This window comes from Lygodium microphyllum, chromosome 7 (assembly GCF_053477565.2).
Source record: "Lygodium microphyllum isolate KBCC chromosome 7, Lygodium_microphyllum_v1.1.10, whole genome shotgun sequence".
In the NCBI taxonomy this organism is placed as follows: Eukaryota; Viridiplantae; Streptophyta; class Polypodiopsida; order Schizaeales; family Lygodiaceae; genus Lygodium; species Lygodium microphyllum.
In genome coordinates, this window is record NC_141141.1 from 107,065,770 (window position 1) to 107,087,251 (window position 21,482).

Here is a 21,482-nt window from a genome sequence, read left to right on the forward strand (position 1 = left end):
CCAGTTTGTAACCCCATGGAACCTGGACTGAAACTGTCATTACATGATGACAGTGATTTGTTTGATATACATACATATGCTCCTGCAGTTGGATGTCTTATCTACCTATGCAACACTAGGCCGGACATACAGTTTGCAGTTTCAGCTTTGAGCAGGTATATGCATCAGCCACGTATGTCACATTGGCAAGCTGTCAAGCATGTTTTTCGTTACTTGCAGGGTACTCAATCTCTTGGGTTGCTTTATGCCAAGGGGGGACCACTACAGTTACATGCTTACAGTGATTCTGATTGCTTTATGCCAAGGGGGGACCACTGCAGTTACATGCAGTTACATGCCAAGGGGGGACCACTGCAGTTACATGCTTACAGTGATTCTGATTGGGCTGGTGATTATGATACACGTCACTCCACTAGTGGCAATTGTTTCTTTCTTAGTTCTTCTTGCATTTCTTGGCTTAGCAAGAAACAATCCACTGTTGCCATATCGTCATGTGAAGCTGAATACAAGGCAGCTTTCACTACCACTGTTGAATGCGTATGACTTAGACGTTTGCTAGCTGATCTAGATGTATCTGTTACGGAGCCTACTCCTTTGTTCACTGACAGTCAAAGTGCCATTGCAGTGGCACGGAACCCAGTGTTTCATGCCCGCACGAAACACATTGAGATCTATTATCACTTTGTCAGAGAAAGGCTACATGCAGGTGATATCAGCCTTGTCTATTGTCCTACTACCAGTAATGTGGCAGACATGTTTACCAAAGCTCTTCCTCGTGATAAATTTGAAGCATTTCGCGATGCTTTAAATTTGATATCCTTTGGTGGCGGATGATCCTTGTACTCTTGATCACTCTTCACTCCAGGGGGGTTTGTTAGGTATTTGACTCACGCCTCACTTATGCCTATGCTCATATGGGAGTGTCGGTGATCAGTAGGACACTGGGGCACTTTTTACTCTCGGTAGGAGAGGTTTTTTCCCCCAGACTTATAGTCTTATTTTCGTATGTGCTTATGTGCTTATGTTACACACTTATGGGCACTTACCGTGTGTCAGGTGTGAACACCCCTTACAACCCTAAGGTTTAAGGGTTGTACTTTGTACTTTCATGTTACACTCTTTCAGTCTATTGGATTGGGTGTTGTGCTTCACTCTGTTTCTCTCACTCTCACACTGTCTACTGCACTCTCAGCTGCATTTCGATCCTATCACCATCTTTACAAAGGCTACGCACAAAAGAAAGGCATTGACTATGAGGAGACATTTGCTCCTACACCCCGCATGACTAACATTCGGACTATGGTTGCTTTGGCTGCCCATAGTAGTTGGACTGTGCACCAACTTGATATTAAGACTGCATTTTTACATGGGGAACTTCAAGAAGAAGTGAATGTACAACAGCCCATTGCTTTTACAGTTGAGGGATTTGAACACTTGGTATGCTAGCCAAAAAAGGCTTTGTATGCTTTGAAGCAAGCTCCCCGAGCTTGGTATGCAAAAATTGTTGCCTTTTTACTCAGCCAAGGGTTCATTAACAGCTCATCAGAGTCTACACTTTATGTATGTAAAAAAGGGGAATCCTTGCTCGTCATATGTCTTTATGTTGATGGTCTTCTGCTCACACGGACACATGCTGATCAGATTTCAGCATTCCAATAAAGCTTGCAACAAACTTTTGAGATGTCAAACTTAGGGCCTTTGCACCACTATTTGGGCATTCGTTTCATTCATGATGCTAGAGGCTTTGGATTGTCACAGTCTAGATGTCCTTGCATGATGATAGTGATTTGTTTGATATCCACACGTATGCTCCAACAATTGGATGTCTCATGTACTTATGCAACACAAGGCCAGACATTTAGTTTGCAGTTTCAGCCTTGAGCAGATATATGCACTGCCCACGCATGTCACATTGGCAAGCTGTGAAGCGTATTTTTCGTTACTTGCAGGGTACTAGGACTCTTGGATTGCTTTATGCCAAGGGGGAACCACTACAACGACATGCTTACAGTGATTTAGATTGGGCTGGTGATTTTGATTCTCGTCACTCCACTAGTGGTAATTGTTTTTTTCTTGGCTCGTCTTGCATCTCTTGGCTTAGCAAGAAAGAATCCACGGTTGTCACATCCCCATGTGAAGCTGAATACAAGGCAGCTTTCACAACCACAGTTGAATGCGTATGGCTTAGATACTTGACTGTTGATTTAGATACCCATCCTAGATTGTGAGGACCCATTCAAGTCTTGATGCTCGTCGGCAACCAACTTTCCAAGACACAAATCACCCAACACCTTGAAAAGTTGATCTGTTAAAGCAGGCCTCAAAACCCAAAATGGGTCATGTTTCTAGTCAGTTATTAGGTTTTTGGGCCTCCTGAGCTCATTTTTGGGGTCAAACATGCCAAATTCCGCATTCTAAGTAAGGTTTTCTGAAATTTTTCCAAGTAACTAGGGAGTCAATTCGTGTGTGTGTTTGTGTGTGTGTGTGTCTCTGGATGCAAACCAGTAGTGTGATTGTCTGGTGGACCAATCATGAACAATGATGTGGCACACTAGACAACAGTTGTGGCAGGTTGGAAGCAGATCATGATTACATTAAATAGTAATGATTGGGATAAAGTGTGGCTGTCCCCCATGGCCCCTTTTTTATTGGACTTTCGTCCTTCTAAAACTCAAATACAAGTAATAACTTTATTTTTCCTTTTTGAGGCGGTTCTAGAGCCAAATAAATTTGACCGACGATTTTGTAATTATTTTTACTTAATTTAGCATTTCTTACATTGCACACCACGTCAAAATCATCCTCAGTAACCAAATCACCATAATTAAATCATAAGGAACATAGTTTGTAGATACTGAAAAATTCCTGTACAGTGAGTCTTTGCTTAACTAATAGACTGAAAAAGTAGATACTGTCAATAAATATTGGATGTTCAGGCTAATTTTTCCACTTATTTCCTCACATGTCTTTGCAGTATACTTCCCTGGAATGGATCTTATTGAACCCAGTGTACTGGACTCTCCCTTGAGAAAGGTCATCCTGGGATATTTGTCCTAAGTCTCTTGCTTTTCCTTCTGTATCTGGGCTGTCTTGGCATATTCTCACTTTGGATGTCTCAGCTTAGGTGGCTTTAATAGACTTTTTTTTGCTCAATAAAAACAAAGATCTAGATAACTGGCTTGTACTTAGATAGCATAAATTTTCTACATTTAGAAAAGGTAATATCCTTCACCTTACTTTCCATGGACCTGCAGAAATCATTTTGGTAGAGAAGTCTACAACCACACATTCTAAAGAAATCATGTTCTGGGTAAAACCTGAAAGCACACAAAAAGATTTTAAGTTTATCCAAACACCTGACATCACAAAGAGTTACGTAATATTGTTGTGATTTATCCATACCTTTATGGGCTGTTAAAAGTGCAAGGAGAGGCCTTCCCTTACAGTCTTTTGCTTCCATGGAGAAAGCATCATCACTGAGTGTTTGTGAGCCCCCAAAAAAACTGAGGCCCAACACATCAAGGGCCTGAGGTGGTGGGACAAGTCCTCCAAGTCTGTCACTTTCTATTTCCAACATCTGAAAGTAGTATATTTGAAGCTCCTGCATGATACATGACATCTGATTGGGAGACAATGATGAGCATAACTTCTGTGTGTCATCAGGTATCTTCCATGATGCTGATACGACCTGAATCACTTCTCGATATGATGAAATGGCTACATAGGTGGACCCATAAAACTGCACAGATAACATTATATCCAAAAAGCTCATCAACTTTCTGTTTTAATCATGCACCTGAACACAATTACAAAAGGAAGGTAGACTGCATATGACATGTTTTTACCTTGGAGTTACCATTCTTCTGTTTTCCACTATTGTTGAAGAACCTAATGGGCCATGAAACTGCAGGTTGCTTCAACATTGCAATAGATTTGACCAAGTTTCCTTTAATTTCATAAGGAAAAATACATGATTTAAGTTCAAGTTCTTTCTCATCCCATTGTATCACTCCCATTGTTCCTTCACCATCAGTAACCTGAAAGCATTATATTCTTAAAAGTGAAAATCCTGCACTGCCATATCTGATTTGTGTAGATACCTGCTATCATCAGCATATGACATGTTCTCAAAATAATAACTTCAGGACTATTGAAGAGGGGTATGAATTCAACATTCAACAACCTAAACAAAGTTCTTAAAATTTGCAGATGCAGACAATAATATTGGATATCTATCAACTCAGAAGGCCAACCAAGTGGGGAAGGAGAAGATCCATTTCTTACAAGGAGAAGATCCAAGCACCTCAGCTGCTCATGACAATTTAATGGTAGCATATCTTTGGATTCCCACACACTAGATGCTGTAATAACTGAACATGTGAGTACTGGCCAATTGAGCTCTACACTCGAAACTGTTGATGATTCTTTCTCATCAATCTCCAAAACCTCAATTAAACCCTGCATCAGCCAGTATTTAAATTAGCTTAGCTGCACAAAAGATATTTGGCACTTTGCTTATGCAGTAGTAAATGAAGACAGAAGCTATTTTACATGCAAAACAAAATGGAAGAATAAACCAGTGAATGAAACTTAGGGTGCCAATACAACAAACAAGGATTTCGGCTTCAAGAACTCCATAAACATGCATGCATACAAACATGTGCAACCACTTATTCATAGCTCAAGGATGATAATGGAAATAGTGACTTAAGTTGAATCATTATCATAAAAGCATTAGTGCCAAATGTATGAGTCAAGATCGTCTGTGGCAAAATTCTGAAATCTTGAACCTAACCTTACAGTTCCTCTATAAAATAAATGTATGTACTTCTCAAGGTTGATCAGCTCCTTTACACTGATATTTTTCTGAATGAAAGGCATAAATTTTATCATGATTGTGCTCTGAAATCCAGTGGTGTGAAGAAGCGAGGAATAACATGGTGCATCTCCAGCCAAGATGACGCTGCACTGTGAAGCACCTGATCCAGATGGTAAGTTCACTTTGGAATCCTTAGGGCGGTAATATTGGCATGTAGCCAAGAATGCAAACTGGAATGTTTGGTCAATTGGGAGCCTTTGTTGACACTATCTTAAATGCAAACACAGCAATGCATCGGGCCACCATTTTTCTACCCATTAGTGTACGATAATTTGACACCTTTGGCCAAAAGTTAAAGATTACGAAGAAGGTGGGATAACAGTCTAATTTGAAACCTTCAATGGTGTGCAAGATAGATTGAAGGCATTGACCTTCATTCAACAATTTGGTGCAACCTATTATGGGGGCAAGTTTTCTAAGCATTCGAAAGTACACAAGGCAACCACTTTCATAAAAGGGAATGCACTTCACTGGTGGACAACCTTTTTCATGAAGGCAAGGCACCAGCAACTTGGGTGCATTTTAAACATGCTTTCTCTTGTTGATAACTTACAAACACTTGAAGTGAATGTGACAACAGCTTGGCACAAATTGGATTCAAATCATTGTGCCAATTTTGTAAGAGTAAACAAACGAATTATGGGCAGCTTTGTTGTTAGTTAGCTCTTTTCGTAGGTCACAATGGGCAAACAATAGAGACCTACTATTGTAGTCTACCCAAAGAAATCCATGACTATTACACAAAGACAAAAATGACCAACAACCAAATATAGTTGCTTCCTTCAAAGCTATGTTGTGCATGGGAAAAAGTAAGAGATCAACATGCTTTAGCCTTCTTTGATGCAAGTGCTCGTGCCAACTTCATTTCTCTAGAATTGATAGTGAAGTTGGTGGCTTCATTTCCCCAAGTGGAAGCACGAGCAAGTGGAAGCAAGAGAGGTGTGAGCTATGGCAGATGAAGCAAGAGAGCAAGAAAGAGAGACTCAAGATGTAGGGACTCCAACAATCACAATGTGTGACCGGCCTTCCCTTTATTCAAATGTCACTAAAAGAATAAAGAATGAAGTGACAGTGATGGGAGCTTACTGCCTGCAATGTGTGGGCGCACGTGCTATCAGTGTAGTAATACATAGGTAGCTAGACACAAGCGCCTTTATCCCCAACATGTAGGATCCCAAGATCCGTCATATGAAACTTCTGGCCCAATATCATCCAAGTGAAATCAACCTCTTACGTATCGCTCCCTCTGATAATGAGGTCATCAACATACAAGTTAACCAAGACACACTAGTCTACCTCAACCTAGTAATAAAGGTCGGAGTCATGATCTGAGTGATGGAAGCTACTATCCAAGAAGAATCGACCAATCTTCTCTGATACCAAGTCCTAGGAGCTTGCTTCAGGCCATAGAGGGCCTTTTGCAACCTATAAACATGGTCTTCCTTCCCCTTCACAAGAAAACCAAAAGCTTGTGTGACATAAATCTCCTTCTCCAAGATGCCATTTAAATGGGTTGACTTCAAGTCCATCCGATAAACTGGCCAATGCTCTGATACCAAGCCCTAGAAGCTTGCTTCAGGCCATAGAGGGCCTTCTGCAACCTACAAACATGGTCTTCCTTCCCCTTCACAAAAAAATCAAAAGCTTGTGTGACATAAATCTCCTCCTCCAAGATACCATTAAAAAAGGCCTACTTTAAGTCCATCTGATAAACCAACCAATGATTATGATCTTATATGCTCTTTTCTTTATTTATAGCATTCATTCATTTAGGTCAAAGTTCTCTTTTTTCTCTATCTGGGTTTTTGCATTTTTACATTCATGCTTGAGTTCTCTGTGTTTCAATCATTGTACACTCAATGTTTTCTTTTGCCAACCCTAGCATATCTCCACATTGGATAACTATACACTTCTAGTACATGGAGGACCAGTAGCATGCTTGGTTACTTGGAAACAACTGGATAGTTATACATTTACAATATATGGAGTAATAGTAGTATGCTCGATTACTTGGAAAGATGTATGCACAATTGTACATTGACTATACATTAACGGTAGTTGGCTTAGTTATTGAAAAATATATATTGGTCATTTCACATGTTGTAGTGGATCTTAAGTGCATGCAATTAGGGCCACTTGCAATGTTTCAAGAGGGGGATATATCAACGACTCACCAAAATGAAAAATAAACTTAATAATTACATTGAACTCCACCAAGTTTTTTATTTAAGATGAACTTTAATTCTAGTACCCCTAGCTCTTGGCATGTTGACCATTGTACCAACAGTGAAATACTTCACATGAGGCATACAATGGAAAAATGTGTAGGCTATGTGGTATAACAAGGTAAAAGGAAAAAGGTGCAATGTGAAACCTCCATTAAATTGAAAATTTGCACCTTAAAATTAATGATCATTTGAAAGTTTCGCTCAACAAGTAGCTCATTCAGTTGTAAAGTAGGTACGATGCTTAATCACCATTGATTAATTAGCCCTTAATCAAATTCAATTTTGATTATAGAGCAGTTGATTACTCATTTAGAAAGTTGGTATTCGTTATTTGGAGTCTCTTTCTCTCATTTAAGCAACCCAAGTTCGAAGACAACCCTTCTCTTCTTTGCTGCAGAAATTGCAAGTTTCAACAATGGAACATGAGTTGACTACGTGTATGAAGTCACAAAAACAATCAAACTTCTCCTTTCATTTACAACAAGATATATTACTATTGTTTATCTACATTTCATCAAAAAAGACAATTACAATGCAACAAGTAGGGATCCTCTCTTCTCCTCTAAAATCTCAAGCCTTGAGCACTTGTTGGACAAATTTTTCATTAAAAAAGTAATGTTTTCACAATTTAATCTTGAGAAATCCCTTTGATTGTGAGAGGTGATGTGGAATTGTATGAAAACTATGCAGAACAAGGCAGTTTTGTACTTTGTATTTTGCCTTGGGATATATTGTCATAAGGGGACTTCTTGATAGATTGTTTCTGTTCTCCAGAAAAAAAAAATGCTTCACAAAATTCAAATCCTCATTATCATTTTGGGTTTTGGTAAGCTGAAGTATGCATATGCATTTTTGAACAGTCTACCATTGGTATGGAGGTCAACGTTGAAGACAACAAGATCATTGTGCACCGGGGATCAATTGTCCATGAGAAATATTGAGTAATCTAAAGAAATACCAAACAGGGCAGCAAGCCAACAAGTGTTATGTGGTGCAAGAGCACTCTAGTCCACCTGTGTGTGCATTTTTCATGCTAAATTACGTATTTGCTAAAATATGGTTTTTTGTCCTTTGAGTTTCCAAAGCTGGTTTCAATATAGATGTACCTACTTAAATGCTTCTGCTTATAGAGCTTCCCTATGTTCATATTGGTAATGATCTAGCCCTTGGGTCTCTGTGGTGACTTGCAGTTGGTTCCTACATAATGGAGGAAGTAACATGAGGGAATCTAGTTCTTCATACAATTCAAATAGGTTACACAAACTTGCCACCTAGCTTGCTGAGATAAAGCTAGTCATATCCAAAGTGGTGTGTCTTTGCCCAACTAAAAGGTGATCACTCTCATTACTTAAGTGCTTCAACTAAGAAGCACTTTGTGAAGAAGGAATATGTAGAGGAGGAAATTTGGGCTTCGGGCAATGAAGCAATCCCCCTCAGCCACCTCCAACTCAGCATTGCCTCATACAACTATGCCATCTGGGGTCTCCCTACAATTGCATCACTGCCTGGGGGTCTCCACCCTACACCTACACAACCACCACCAACCACACCAGCCCCGCTTGTTTTCTAATTCTAGCTCCACCTATTTCATCTTTCTTACTCCGCACTGCTACCCTCCCCCACCTGGCTGCTGCTCTTGTTTATTACTACTTGTTAGTTGCTCAACCTCTCACAAAGGGAGCTTGTTGAATCACTAATATTGGGGTTTTAATCAAACATGATTATGGTGCATTAACCTCCAATTTAAACTCCTTAAAACAGCCCTAAAAAGTAATTAATGCAAAATTACCAAAAACCAATGGCTTATTTTTGACAGCAGGACAAATAAAGCCCCCAAATCCTCTGTAAATAGGAGTCTTCTATTTGTGCATCCTCAATCCCTTCATTCCAGCCAAATATCCTTTCACCCTCCAAATCATCCACTCCTGGCTACACACCCAGATCTTTGCTATTAGCATTCCTCTCTCTGTCCCATGCCTTGCCCAAAGTTCACAGTTTGGTCTGACAAAGTGTCCTTGACCTCCAAATAATGGCATGCTCCTGTTTGGGTAGTTTGCTCTGTGGACACACATTCCCCAAGGCTGTCTTGCCTGCATTCTTCTAGGTCCCCTAAAGGGCCTCTAAGGCATTGAGTCAGTAATAACTTGATTGACTATAGCTAGTTGAACAAGTCTTGGCCTAGACTGCATCACTAGCATATGTTGTGCCATCGTAACATTAGGATTATACCAACAAGTCATGGTCTCATGGCCATTTGTTTGGCATATCTCACAATACTTTTCTTTCTTCTTGGTGTTAGAAAGACCTAAATCTTTCAACTTTTGTTTAATCTTCTTATCCAAATTTCTCTCTTGTACCCTCCTCTTTGACTTATCTTTTGATTTCTTCTTCTTAGATTTGTTTGGGAAACATGAACTATCCAATGTCAACCATTTCACCAAACACAGTGCAAGGTACATGTGATACCACTTTTACAAATTATTTTTTCATTTCTCCTTTTGAGACGCAAGTAATGAGAGTGAAACTTATCGTGAAGATCCAAATCCATACCAGTATGCAAATGCAAGAAGAGGTAGCCATAAAAGAAAGAGGTTAGGTAATACCTTTGCATCACATGCTTATTCCAATGAATTTGCTGTTGGTGCTTCATGTTCATTCAATCAAACTCAAATCTTCATAATTTCAACTCCCACTCATTTCACAAAATCCTCTTGCTTCCATTGCATTCACAAAACTGAAAGATTCCACAATTCACCACACCGGGGGGGTACGACACCATTATGCACATGTCCCATGGTTCACATTCCTATCCAACTGTAGGGTGGCAGATGCAACGACAGTGGGATTTGCATTCCAAAACCGGAAAGATTTCACAATTCACCACACCGGGGGGTACGACACCATTATGCACGTGTCCCGTGGTTCACATTCCTATCCAACTGTAGGGTGGTAGATGCAACAACAGTGGGATTTGCATTCCAAAACCAAGCACCGAAGGAGACCTAAGGGTGACCCACCATGTCATGTCAATCCCTTCGCATCCCTCCCATCTCACAAGTGGCAACACACTTTTACAACATGTCAATGCCTATTGGGCCAAGCTTCACCTTTTCAACACACACATCCCATACTAGTTAATTGCCTCCTCAAGGGCAAACACCTTGAGGCACCATGTCAGGACTTCTATACCGCATGTAGCACCTAGTCACTCACATGTTTGTCCTATGCCACCCACTTATCCTGCTTCTCACATAACCATCACAAATCTACATCAAGCAAGAAAGCATTTAGTGATAAGAGTTGCTTCAACAGGTCTAACTTTATGACTTGGTCAAATTTGATGCCGCATGTCTTTGGATTAAGGGTTGTGGGAACTCATTCAGGCATAGTCACATAGAATGGGAAACGGTAATTGGGATTGGGAATGGGAATGGGAATGGGCATGGCCATGAATTGCCCATCCATAGTCACATGGAATAGGTATGGAATGGGAAATGGGGACAGGAAATAAGGACAAGGGACCTAAAAATGGTCATCCCACATGACTATGCATTTAGGGGTTGTGTACACCATTTATGTATACATCATAGAACAAGTTTTTTTATTTGTGCGCCACTTTATATATACAGCATAGGAACATGCTTTTGTTAAGTTATTTTTACTTTACTTTTATAGATTAAGTCACTTTGGGTGACTTTTACTTTAGAAAATCCTGAAGACATTTTCTAGAGACTGCACTGGACTGAACCCAACCAAGATTTCTGGACTAGACTTCAGACTCAAGGCTGGACTCTTGGTCCCATTTCTCAGTCCTTTTTTAACCGGACCCTAGACCCTAGACCCAATTATTTTTTACTAGAATCTTGTCTGCATTTCTCCACTGAGAAATCTTCAAATCTTCCTAGAGTCATCTCTATTCGAGAGAGAGAGAAACTTGATCTTCTCTTCTATAAAAGGGCAACTCTCTTGTAAAAAGGATCATCTAAAAATATTAGGAGTGTGTGACTTTCTGCCCTATTGTGTACTTCTCCTCTCTCTTTCCCTTTCTACTCCACCACTAAACTTCACTCTACTCTCTCTCCAAGTTGTATGCTTTTGCACCCACCCTAATTTGTTGATGTCAGATTGTGTGCCAAGGAGTCTCATTGTTGAGTCTCGCTCTTATGTTGGTTTGAAGTGATAGCTTTGATTGTGTGATAGTTGGATTGTGTCTGGACGCCACTAGTCATTCAACTCTCGAGTGCAGTTCGATCTCTTCAAAGCTTCTGATAGAAATAGCTTCTTTTGTATCAGCAGCTTGTTTGTGTGGATTGCTTGTTAAGATCACTTCTTGTTTTAGTTGAGTGATTTGGTGATTGTAGTGTCTTATAACACGGGAACTAAGAAAACGCGCTCAGCAGCCCCCAAGGGTCCGTCGGAGCTTGGAATTGCTTCCCTCGCAGGACAGGTTCAAATCCCATTGTAATGCTGACAACGACCTGGTTGGCTCTCGCCCTGTCCCGACAATCTTATGCAGTGATCCTGCTTCTAGCAATGTTGTGCTGTAACCAGGAGCTGGCCACGTAAAGGGATTCAAGCGCCTCATATCCGACCCGCAGCCAACGCCTGGTAGGGGATTTGCAGCCCCCGCTCTGTTACTGCGCTTGTGTTGTCTTCTTCCGAGAAACCCTATCTCTCAACATAATAACCAGCTTCCTTCCTTTTTGTCCTTTCTTTCTATGTGTTTACTTGTACTGCAAACAGCAGAATCTAGAGTTGCGGCAAACCTGCTTGCAGAGAACGAGTTGTGGCACGCGCAGGGATGTGAGGTAGGCGACTGCCGCTGCAGTCACCAACGCGCCTGGCTTCAGGCGCTGGTACTGCATGTCCGCCATGCCTGCTCCTCCGGGACTGCAACGTGTCTGGCTGGATGAAGTCAAATGTACTTCAAAGGGAAGCGCCTTGTTCTTGCATGGTATTTCTTGGCTCTACCACCACCCCAACGTTTTCAGACACGCTTAAAAAACCAGGTTGACGTGTGCAATCAGGTTTAGGTAGTAGTAATGTATGTCCTTCTTTATGAATCCCTTGGAAAAGGGTTGTTTAGTATTTACTTTCTCTTGCTTGAATATCAAAGCTGAACATTCGAATGAAGTGCTTCGCGTCCTTGCTTTATGTTGCCACTTTCGCATTGGCTCATGGGTCTTGCTTGGAGCTGGTATTGTGGACAATGTGGTTGCCCTCGAGATGGTGGCAGTATTTGAAGTGGCTGAGGTTGATACTCTACCGATAGTAGAAGTCTAGTTTTTTTGTTGATTTGCTTGCATATGTACTTCTATGAGAAATGCTGCTATTGTTAGAGACTCTTTTTTTTGGGTTAAATGTGTTGGGGGTTTTTTGCAATGCATATTTGAGCACTTGCATGTTACGCACGCATATGATAGCATTAAATGGATTGGTCTAGCTATCATGGACTTGACCATAAACCTCTTTGATGGGTATATGACCTTTTCAATGGTCATCGTACGCTTTTCACAGCCATGAGTGTACTGGTTTTCTTTCATGTACTCTTTTTGTGCAGTGTTGGCTTCTCCTTTCATTACTTTTACTTAAGGTCTCGAGTGAGATGTTGAATTCTTAATGTAAGATCTCGATTGTGTATGTGGAGATGTCATTTGTTTTGGTGTCTAGTAGCACTTAGGCAACACTTGTTCATAATGGATTCTCAAGCATGTCGTCATACTTGAGTTTAAATTTGTCAAGCATCTCTTTTAGGAGTCTTCCAAATGAAATAGGTATATATTAGTTGGGATAAGCAAACCAAGGTTTTAAAGGTTAGCAAGGTTCATACCATTTGCAATTGTGTTATGTTCTCTACATGAATTATCTCAAGTCATCTTTGCCTAAAGGATGTTCTTTATTTGTAAAAAGGAGGAAAAACAAGCATGTCACTATGTTAATAAGGTTTGCAATACAAGTGATAATCTTTGGTATGGAAAGAAAAAATTTGTTTTTTTTCTCATTAGAAGTAGTGTTAGGAGGCCTTTTTGTCACCCATCATGTTGCGATTAGTTTATGTTCAATTGCACTATCTGTGTACAAGTCATGGTGTTGGAGCCCAATTATACACAAATTTCTTCTTTCAATTACGGGAGAGAGCATTATGTATACCAATTCGAGTGGCAATGCACTCCTTATATGAAAAAGTGCTTTTTGGGTGATTGTAACTCCTTACGATTAATAATTAGTGATTATGCAGGGAATGTGGGTTTGTGATATCACTTGTTGTCCAATGCCCTTTGTTGGTGCTTGCTACATTGTAATCTGAGCTATTGAATAATAAACTAGATCATAACCTAGATTCAAAGATAATTTTGCCATTTGTTCTCTCAATGTGGTCAAATTTACATATTGCATCATTTGCAACATCTATGGTGAGGTCAATGTTCTCTATTGTCACTACAATTATGTATTCAATTCTGTATTGTTGGCTCATTAGTTGTATTTGTTTGAACTTTGACAATGTGGATATTTTTGTTGTACTTGTAGATGTCTTCCTTATGTATATGTATGATGGTTATTCTCTAGTCTACGAAATCTAAGATGTCCTTATCATTGATGCACTCATGTAGATTTTATTATATCTCTTTCATCATTGGATATCATTGTCACTTGCAGGAATGATAGGAATAGTAGGTCATATGCATGTCAAACCAAGTGTGGAGGGTGTGGTGTTGTCCATGTGTCCAATATGCAAATGATGTGATGTGATATTATTGGCACAACTTGGTTTGATGGTTGTAGATTGATAGTAATTGTGCAAGGTTGCCAAACAATATTACGAGCTTTTTGTTAAATGGATTATTTGGTAAACAATAGTAAACATTGACTATTTGGTGCACTATTATACCAAATGTTGACTGCAACAACATAAACATCTTGTCAATGATGATTTATGTTTGCTTCTCTTATTACGATGAAGCACTTATCCATCTCTTGTAATGATACTAGTGATTGCCATGCACACATTGGTATCTTGGACTAATAGTGGACATTGGTGGAGAGACTACATAGTCTAGCCATGACCACTCTTATGCTTGCTATTCTTGGCAACGAGGTTATAACTATAGTAGCATATAAGAAAGCTTTTCCACTGCCTTGTGTACCATTGTGATTATGTGCAGGCTAGATGTTGCATTGATGAGTTGTTTGTGAGTGAGTTGTGTGTTCTATTGCTAGAGTATTGCCAAGTATTATTCTAAACTCTTTTTGAGCTATACTATCTTGGTTTTTGTTGATGTAATGTTGTTCCAAGGCTCAATGGTTATTGGAGCTACTATGAATATTTCTAGATTATTCTTTATGAATGGGAATTTTTGTATGATCATATTCATCAATTATGGTATGTCCAATCTAGGGCCAATGAATTTCTTTGTGTATGCTCAGTGACGTACATATAGAGGTCTTCCTCATTTACCACAAGACTACAGAGCTATTATTCTAGATGTAGTATAATTGCCCTATGTTTTCATTGCTTACTAGTTTGCTCTTGGATCTGAACATTACTTGTTACAATAACCTATTGACAAAGAAAGCTTCAGTTTAGTGACCTTGATGAAAATTAGTGAATTGTACTAATCTATTATGTTGTTGAACAATGTTTCCATAAGTATCCCATAGATTGGCTTCAAGTTCAAATCCAAATGTGGTTTTGGTGATGCTATAGTTTTTCTAGTAGTCATTCAATGTCAAGTGGTTTAATCTTGATGGTAGGATGCAGTATAGGTCCGTGGGGTGCATGATGATATTCCATGTTCTTGTGAGCTTTCATTATCATGATTTGGCAAGAGAGATGCCTATGTATTCAATAGCCTTGCTTCTTGTTAATATCAGAATCTACATATAATTCAAGGCCACTTGGATGGGTGATATTGGCTTACACAATACTATCATAGACATTGTCTCTATTTGTTTAAGTTCAAGTCTTGCAAACCTAGTCTCTTGGCATCTTTTCTTAGAATGTTTAATTTTCCCATCATCTCATCTTTCATTGCATACTCAAGTAGGTAGAATGAGATGGATGAGCTTATTACTCATTGAATATTCATATAGGCTTCCCACAAGAGTAGTAATGTAGGTTGATATGGTAAAACATGGCAGTGCTCTTCTCTAGGATGGTAGTAGATGTATCATTGGGTTTCAAGGCCTATTATTGGATCTAGATTGTTGTATATGGCAAATGGAAATCTATACTTGCATTTTCCATGGCAACTAGTATCAATTATATAATAGGTGCAACGATGCTTATGAAGTTAGTTTACCAAAATGAGGGCTCTTAGTGAAACGCATCACTCGTCGGATGGAACATATGTATAGATCTTATTTGTTGATGATATGTGCATGCAATGAGCCCCTATGTTGAATCTTGTACTTGATCACATGATGTTGGATACATCTCATGCAAGTGGCTTTTCCAAATATGTACTAATTAAAGAAAAGGTGAAACCTAGTATGAAAGAGGATGGTATACTCTATAAGACAATCTTTCCATGACAATTCTGGATTGAGCTACTATGCAATTACTTCCAATATGTCGATCTTGGCTCACCTTGTACTATCACTTGATCTATAGTGAAATGTAAGAAAGAAGCGAGGCATGCCCCACACATTGACCATTGTGATAATGTCCTTCAAGTTATGTCAAGGTGCCAAGATGGGAAGCCCAATAGTGATGCAAGTATGTTGTAGCACAATATGTGTCTAACCACTTTCTCATTGGAGTGGTTCTTGTCTACTGGGCCTTAGGTATCAATGTCTCTTTGTAAGCAAGTTTTGCTCATGCCATTCACCATCAAAACAACTTATTTTACTAATAATTATGATGTAAGGCTTGTGCATGGTGTAGACAGAGAATAGAGTTGACATGTACATCTTGATAATGAACAAAAACAATGCAATCTCTGAGGTGATATCTGGATAAGATGATATTTTTGTAGGCATGTCGTCTATTATGAACATTGTTATCCTTTCTAGAAGTTAGTTACTATTTGGTAGGATGATGCATGCAAACTTGTGTTGATTACTATTTGGAATGCATGTCGACTATGTTATTAAAGAGACTATAATCTAGTTCATTTCTTGAAAGAGGAATAAGAACAACGTGATCTCAAAGGAGATATCCAAATAGGATGAGATTATTGTAGGCATATCATCTATTGTGAACATTGTTATCCATTTGAGAAGTTAGTTACTATCTCATAGGATGATGCATGCAAACTCACATTGATTGCTTCTTTGGAATGCATGGGCTTGACATATGTTGTCAAGGAGTATATAAACTAGTTCATTTCCTACTTTTAGCATTGTAGAGGAGCTTTCATGTGGACTTCTAGAATCCTTTTAATTAATTGCTTTTGATGAGGATATAGATACTTGGCTTTGGATGTGGATGTTTCATTATTGTGTTGTAGTTTTGCATCACTAGATTATGTAGTCTATTAAAAGCAAAGACTTCAGCAATACTAGATGTTGTTAAGTCTACTGGATCATTGAGCAAACAATGCATCATTCTAACGCACCAAATGATTATTGAGAATCAATTATTGGTCTAATGTTACATGTGTGATTGCTATTGTTATTTTGGACACTGATATTGACACATCAATGATGCTTAGAAGCTATAGCTATATTGAACCAGTAGCATGGCGAATCCTTTTTGTAGTTTAGCAAAAGGGTGATCATGTGCTTATTTCGGACCTCTGTCTTTGTTTGCATGACACATTCCACATTTTGGTATCATGATGTTGGCCTTTGTGTTGTTGGCATGCAAGGATAAGGATTATGCTTGAGAAAACCATCGAAAGTTGCATTTGTTCCATACATCAATGACTTGTTTGTGAGAAGGTGGTTTGATGGTACATCATGACTACTCCACAAGATAGACATATTGTTAGTGTACCCGAGATGATCTGAATTTATGTGTATCATATCAACTTGCGGCACATGCTCTTAGTAATGTTTTTTTGAAAGTCATAATTTTCCTTTAGCATAACAAAGCATGTTTTTTCACGAATCTAGTAGTGCCATTCTATGATTAAATATATTTTCACATCTTAATCTCTATGTTTAGAAAAGCTACAATATGTTTTTAACCATATCTAAGGGATATGAAGTCTTTTGAACTATACATTAAATGAACAATGCCTAGGAGTTTTTGGAGCTAATCATATTTGACTAGAAATTTATTGTATAGCTTGAGACATTGTGTTGATGAAGAGCATACAACTTCGTAAAAGCATAGCAGTAACACAAAAAAAACATAAACATGATATAAAAGTAGCATCTCAAAGAGGTGGCACAAGTCTCTTCATTATTTTATAATTATTGGGAAGATCTCAAATTTTCATCTTTTAGGAATATATACACTTCTCTTCGCTTTTTTTATTTTTGTTTATTGTTGACTGTGTGAAAAAGAAAAACAAGTAGGTTCTAACCTAGTGAAAGATTGTACAAAGATTGTAGTTGTGTTTATTAAACTGAAGCTTGGAATGATAAGACTAAACCAAATAAGCAAACTACAATAAATCTAAGTACAATGATTATGACTTTCATGTTCAAAATTAACAACCAATAATAGTAATTATTAGTTTCACATTAAAAAATAACAACCACCAGTAATCAATTATTTAAAGATAAATCACTAACTAATTAAATAGTTATATATCCATCATACACACACACACACACACACACACACACACACTCTCTCTCTCTCTCTCTCTCTCTCTCTCTCTCTCTCTCTCTCTCTCTCTCTCTCTCTCTCTCTCTCTCTCTCTCTCTCTCTCTCTCTCTCTCTCTCTCTCTCTCTCTCTCTCTCTCTCTCTCTCTCTCTCTCTCTCTCTCTCTCTCATGGAGCATTAGAAGTAATTTGTTAATCGATTAATTAACTTATTAGTTATTAACCATACACTAACTAAACACACTATAATGTAGTACACACACTATACTATACTACACATACTCTCTTTAAGTAATTAGTTAGCTACAATAATAGTTGCCTAATAGTTGTCACTAAGTATTTAACTATAATATCTATCTAATATGATTTAAAATTATTAATAATTATATTTATATTATAAGTATAAGTTAAAAAATCATTAATTTCATGTTCAAATTAGTTTTCAATTTTAATTTAAAATTACTCACCACTTCTAATCCCCCATGACTTAGCCATCATTGCCCTCCTCACATTACAAAACTAATTTTGTTAGCATACAAAATATTAATTTTAACTTAAATTACACTTAAAATTAATTTAAAAATTAATCACAATCCACCATGTGTAAATCAATTAAGATTTAAAGTTAGTAAATAATAGTTACTTATTTATTTATTTTAATAGAAACTTGTATTCCAATTAAGTTTTAAAACTAATTACTAATTGATTGAATAGTTAATTTAATTTAAAACTAATACCTTAAATAAGTTTTAAAACTAATTACTAATTAATTAATTCATTAGTTTAATTAAAAATTAACACTCTTACTAAGATTTAAAACTATTATTAATTAATTTCTAACAACTGATGACTCATTATTAAATGACTAATAACCAATTACTAAACTAATGACAAACAACTAACTAACCTCACTAGTAACTAACAACTGAAATTAGTTATGCTTAAGAATGCTACATTGATTGCAACCCATTTTCTTTCTTTTTGCCCTAAGGAATAAAGACAAAATGCCATTCAACTGAAGGGAAGAGGAGCTTCATCCACTCAACTAAAGGGAAGAGGGGGCTTTAGCCACTAGAGAGGAGAGGCAACACATTTTACCCTTAGAGTTTGATTCAATCCATTTTTTAGCATTGCAACCAATCTTTTTATCTTAATTCTTGCCAGGGTTTAAAATAGTTACTAAATGACAAACAACTAATTATTAAGCTAATGATAAATATCTAATAATTAATCATTGATTAATACTAATCACTAACAAATAACAACTAATCACTAAAGAGATTCATCACTAATCACTAGCTATTTACAATTAATCACCAAAGAAATTCATTAGGACAAGAACAACTAGAACAACATGGGTACATGGGATGCGAATGACATGGATAGAAAGAATAGCAATGACATGGATAGATTTACTTGAAGTAGCTTGTCAAGTCACACATGGTCAGATCAGAGTGAAAGAGATGGCCACATCATGGTGGTAGGCATTTAGTAAGGGACTTGAACTCACATAGCTTCTCACATCATGCATGGCACTTGAACTCACGACTTCTCATGGCTTTTAACAGTTTTTGTTACAAACAATCAAAGTAAAGGATAAAAAGATAAATTAAAAATGATCTATCAAGGCCATTTGATATTTCTCAAGCTCCCTATCTCCCAAATGCCGAAGCCTATAAGAAAAGTTCCCAAAACCATGACACTTTAGAGGCTGTTTCCACCCAAGATATGATTTGTTCTCAAAAAAAAAAGTACTTTTGAGCCCCCCATAATAGAACAATGTTAACAATCTAATTGACTAATAGCTAAACTTCTTGGTATTACCTTGGAATCCAAAGTGACTAAAAATCTAGAAGATCAAAAGATTTTGCTTCCCTTTGGTGCCTTAAAATGTTGCGTTACTTACTTATACAAACTTGCTACATCTTGCACCCATTCCAAAACATGTGGGCAAGCATCTCCTCCTTTGTGTAAAGATATTTCCCATCATGGATACACCTCTTCTTAAGTTTTCTTCCTAAAAGGATTACCCCCGCCATGATCTTTTAAAGATATAGTCTATCCTTGAAGGGGAGTTGAATAGACTAAGTGTTGCAATAACATTCCCAAAAAATTTTGGGTGGGATGTGTATGTACCAATACCTATAAGTTTTCGATATGCTCATTGATGCTCCTTAGACCTAAACATTTCATTAAAATCTACACAACCAAGTGAGCTTGTTGGATTGAGTTAGTCCCAACTTGATGACAACTTCCTCAAGCATATACTCTCCACTAGTATTGCTGAGCCAATGTCTAAATTGATATGCTCCTCTTTTTACCAACTTGATATGTCTATTCCAAACTTCCATTGTACCAAGGGAGGATTAAACACCCAAGTCCAAGTTGTTTTCTTTTATCTACTAACGTCAAAGAATATTGTCTTTCATGTTGACCTTGCTAATATTTTTGCTTGTTTGTGCTTTGCTCAATATTTCTTTCCACGAATGCAATAAGAGAGCTATAAACCCAATCTATTTCACCTTCATGATTGCTTGGGTATGGATTAGGTCATCTCCCTTGAGACTCCAAGTGGTACACACTTTGGAATTCTTAAATGCTAGTAAGTCCTTGAGCATAAAACACGAAGATGGTTTGGCTTCAATACATCCCTTTAGTAACTTCACTTTTGAGAGGCACACCTCTAGAACTAGGATCAATCAATTGTAATCCTCCCACTTCTTTGGAGAGCTTTAGGAGCTAAATATATGTTTTTCTTACTCTTACCCCACAAGAAGTCCCTTATTATTGAATCCCAAAATTTCTATAGTTTAGCATTCCAAGTTATAAGAGGCAAGTAAAAGGTAAGGCTTGGGTAATCGAAGGTACTTAATATCTTGAGTTTGACATGAAGGGGCTAGTATACTTGATTCCACTTCTTGTCTTTGCTCTTAGCTTATCCATGATCCAAGCAAATCTCCATTTTTCATGCACATCTATGCCTAGGGGATGCCTAGTATACCTAAAGAGACTTCCTCTTTTGGTAATATTTCTCTTCCATGCTAAAGATTCAATGTCATCTTCAATAACCCCAATAAGAGTTTATTTGCTATAATTTATTGAAAAACTAGTAGCTAATATGTATTTTCCCAACAAATCAAGTGCTTTTTCTAGGTTTTTCTTTTTGGATTCAAGACTCGTGATGAGTAAGTCATCGATGAAGCCAATGGGGTTGTAGCTTAAGTGGTTTGAGTGTATGGGTGTGTGAGTTCAAACCTTAGATTCATCCTTGAGGCATTTTTCAAATTTCAAGCCTTTCTCAAAAAAAAAAAAAAGGTCATAAGTGAAGCTTGTCTAATGATCTACTTCCCCCTATATTTGACTCCACTAGGTCTCCCAACTCAACAACCTTTGCCAATAGGTAAAAGAAAGGGTAAGTAGCTAATAAAAAGAAGAGGGGGCTAAGGCTTTCCTTACCCCTCTATTGATGCCAATTGGGTCTAAGATGGTACCACGGACAGAAAGAAATGCTTCCCTCCCCCCCCCCCCCCCCCTTCCTTTTAGTTAGTGAGAATGGTAGATTAGCAATCGTGGCATTGAAGCTCATCTTTAGCATCATGTCTATAATATAGCTCCATTTTACCCTAATATCAAATGCATTTTCTATATCCAATTCCAT

General features: G+C 37.9%; 1 protein-coding gene across 7 annotated transcripts in view; it reads right to left on the reverse strand.

The window, feature by feature from the left end:
- LOC148033798 (uncharacterized) overlaps positions 1-12,092 on the reverse strand; it is a 214,061-nt gene extending 201,969 nt beyond the window's left edge. For 6 of the 7 annotated variants that reach the window (XR_015691376.1, XR_015691377.1, XM_087681791.1 and 3 more), the window contains exons 1-5: positions 11,874-12,092; positions 4,285-4,458; positions 3,846-4,037; positions 3,403-3,739; positions 3,233-3,317 (exon numbers count right to left, since the gene is read on the reverse strand). Coding sequence is in view for 5 of the 7 variants with exons in the window: in XM_087681791.1 (XP_087537917.1) it covers positions 3,233-3,317; positions 3,403-3,739; positions 3,846-4,037; positions 4,285-4,458; positions 11,874-11,981 (896 nt within the window). In the remaining 2 variants the exon portion in view is untranslated. Of the gene's footprint in view, positions 1-3,232; positions 3,318-3,402; positions 3,740-3,845; positions 4,101-4,284; positions 4,459-11,873 lie in introns of those variants that run through there. The other variant, XM_087681792.1, reaches the window with a different exon arrangement.
- Between the last annotated feature and the right edge of the window lie 9,390 nt (positions 12,093-21,482).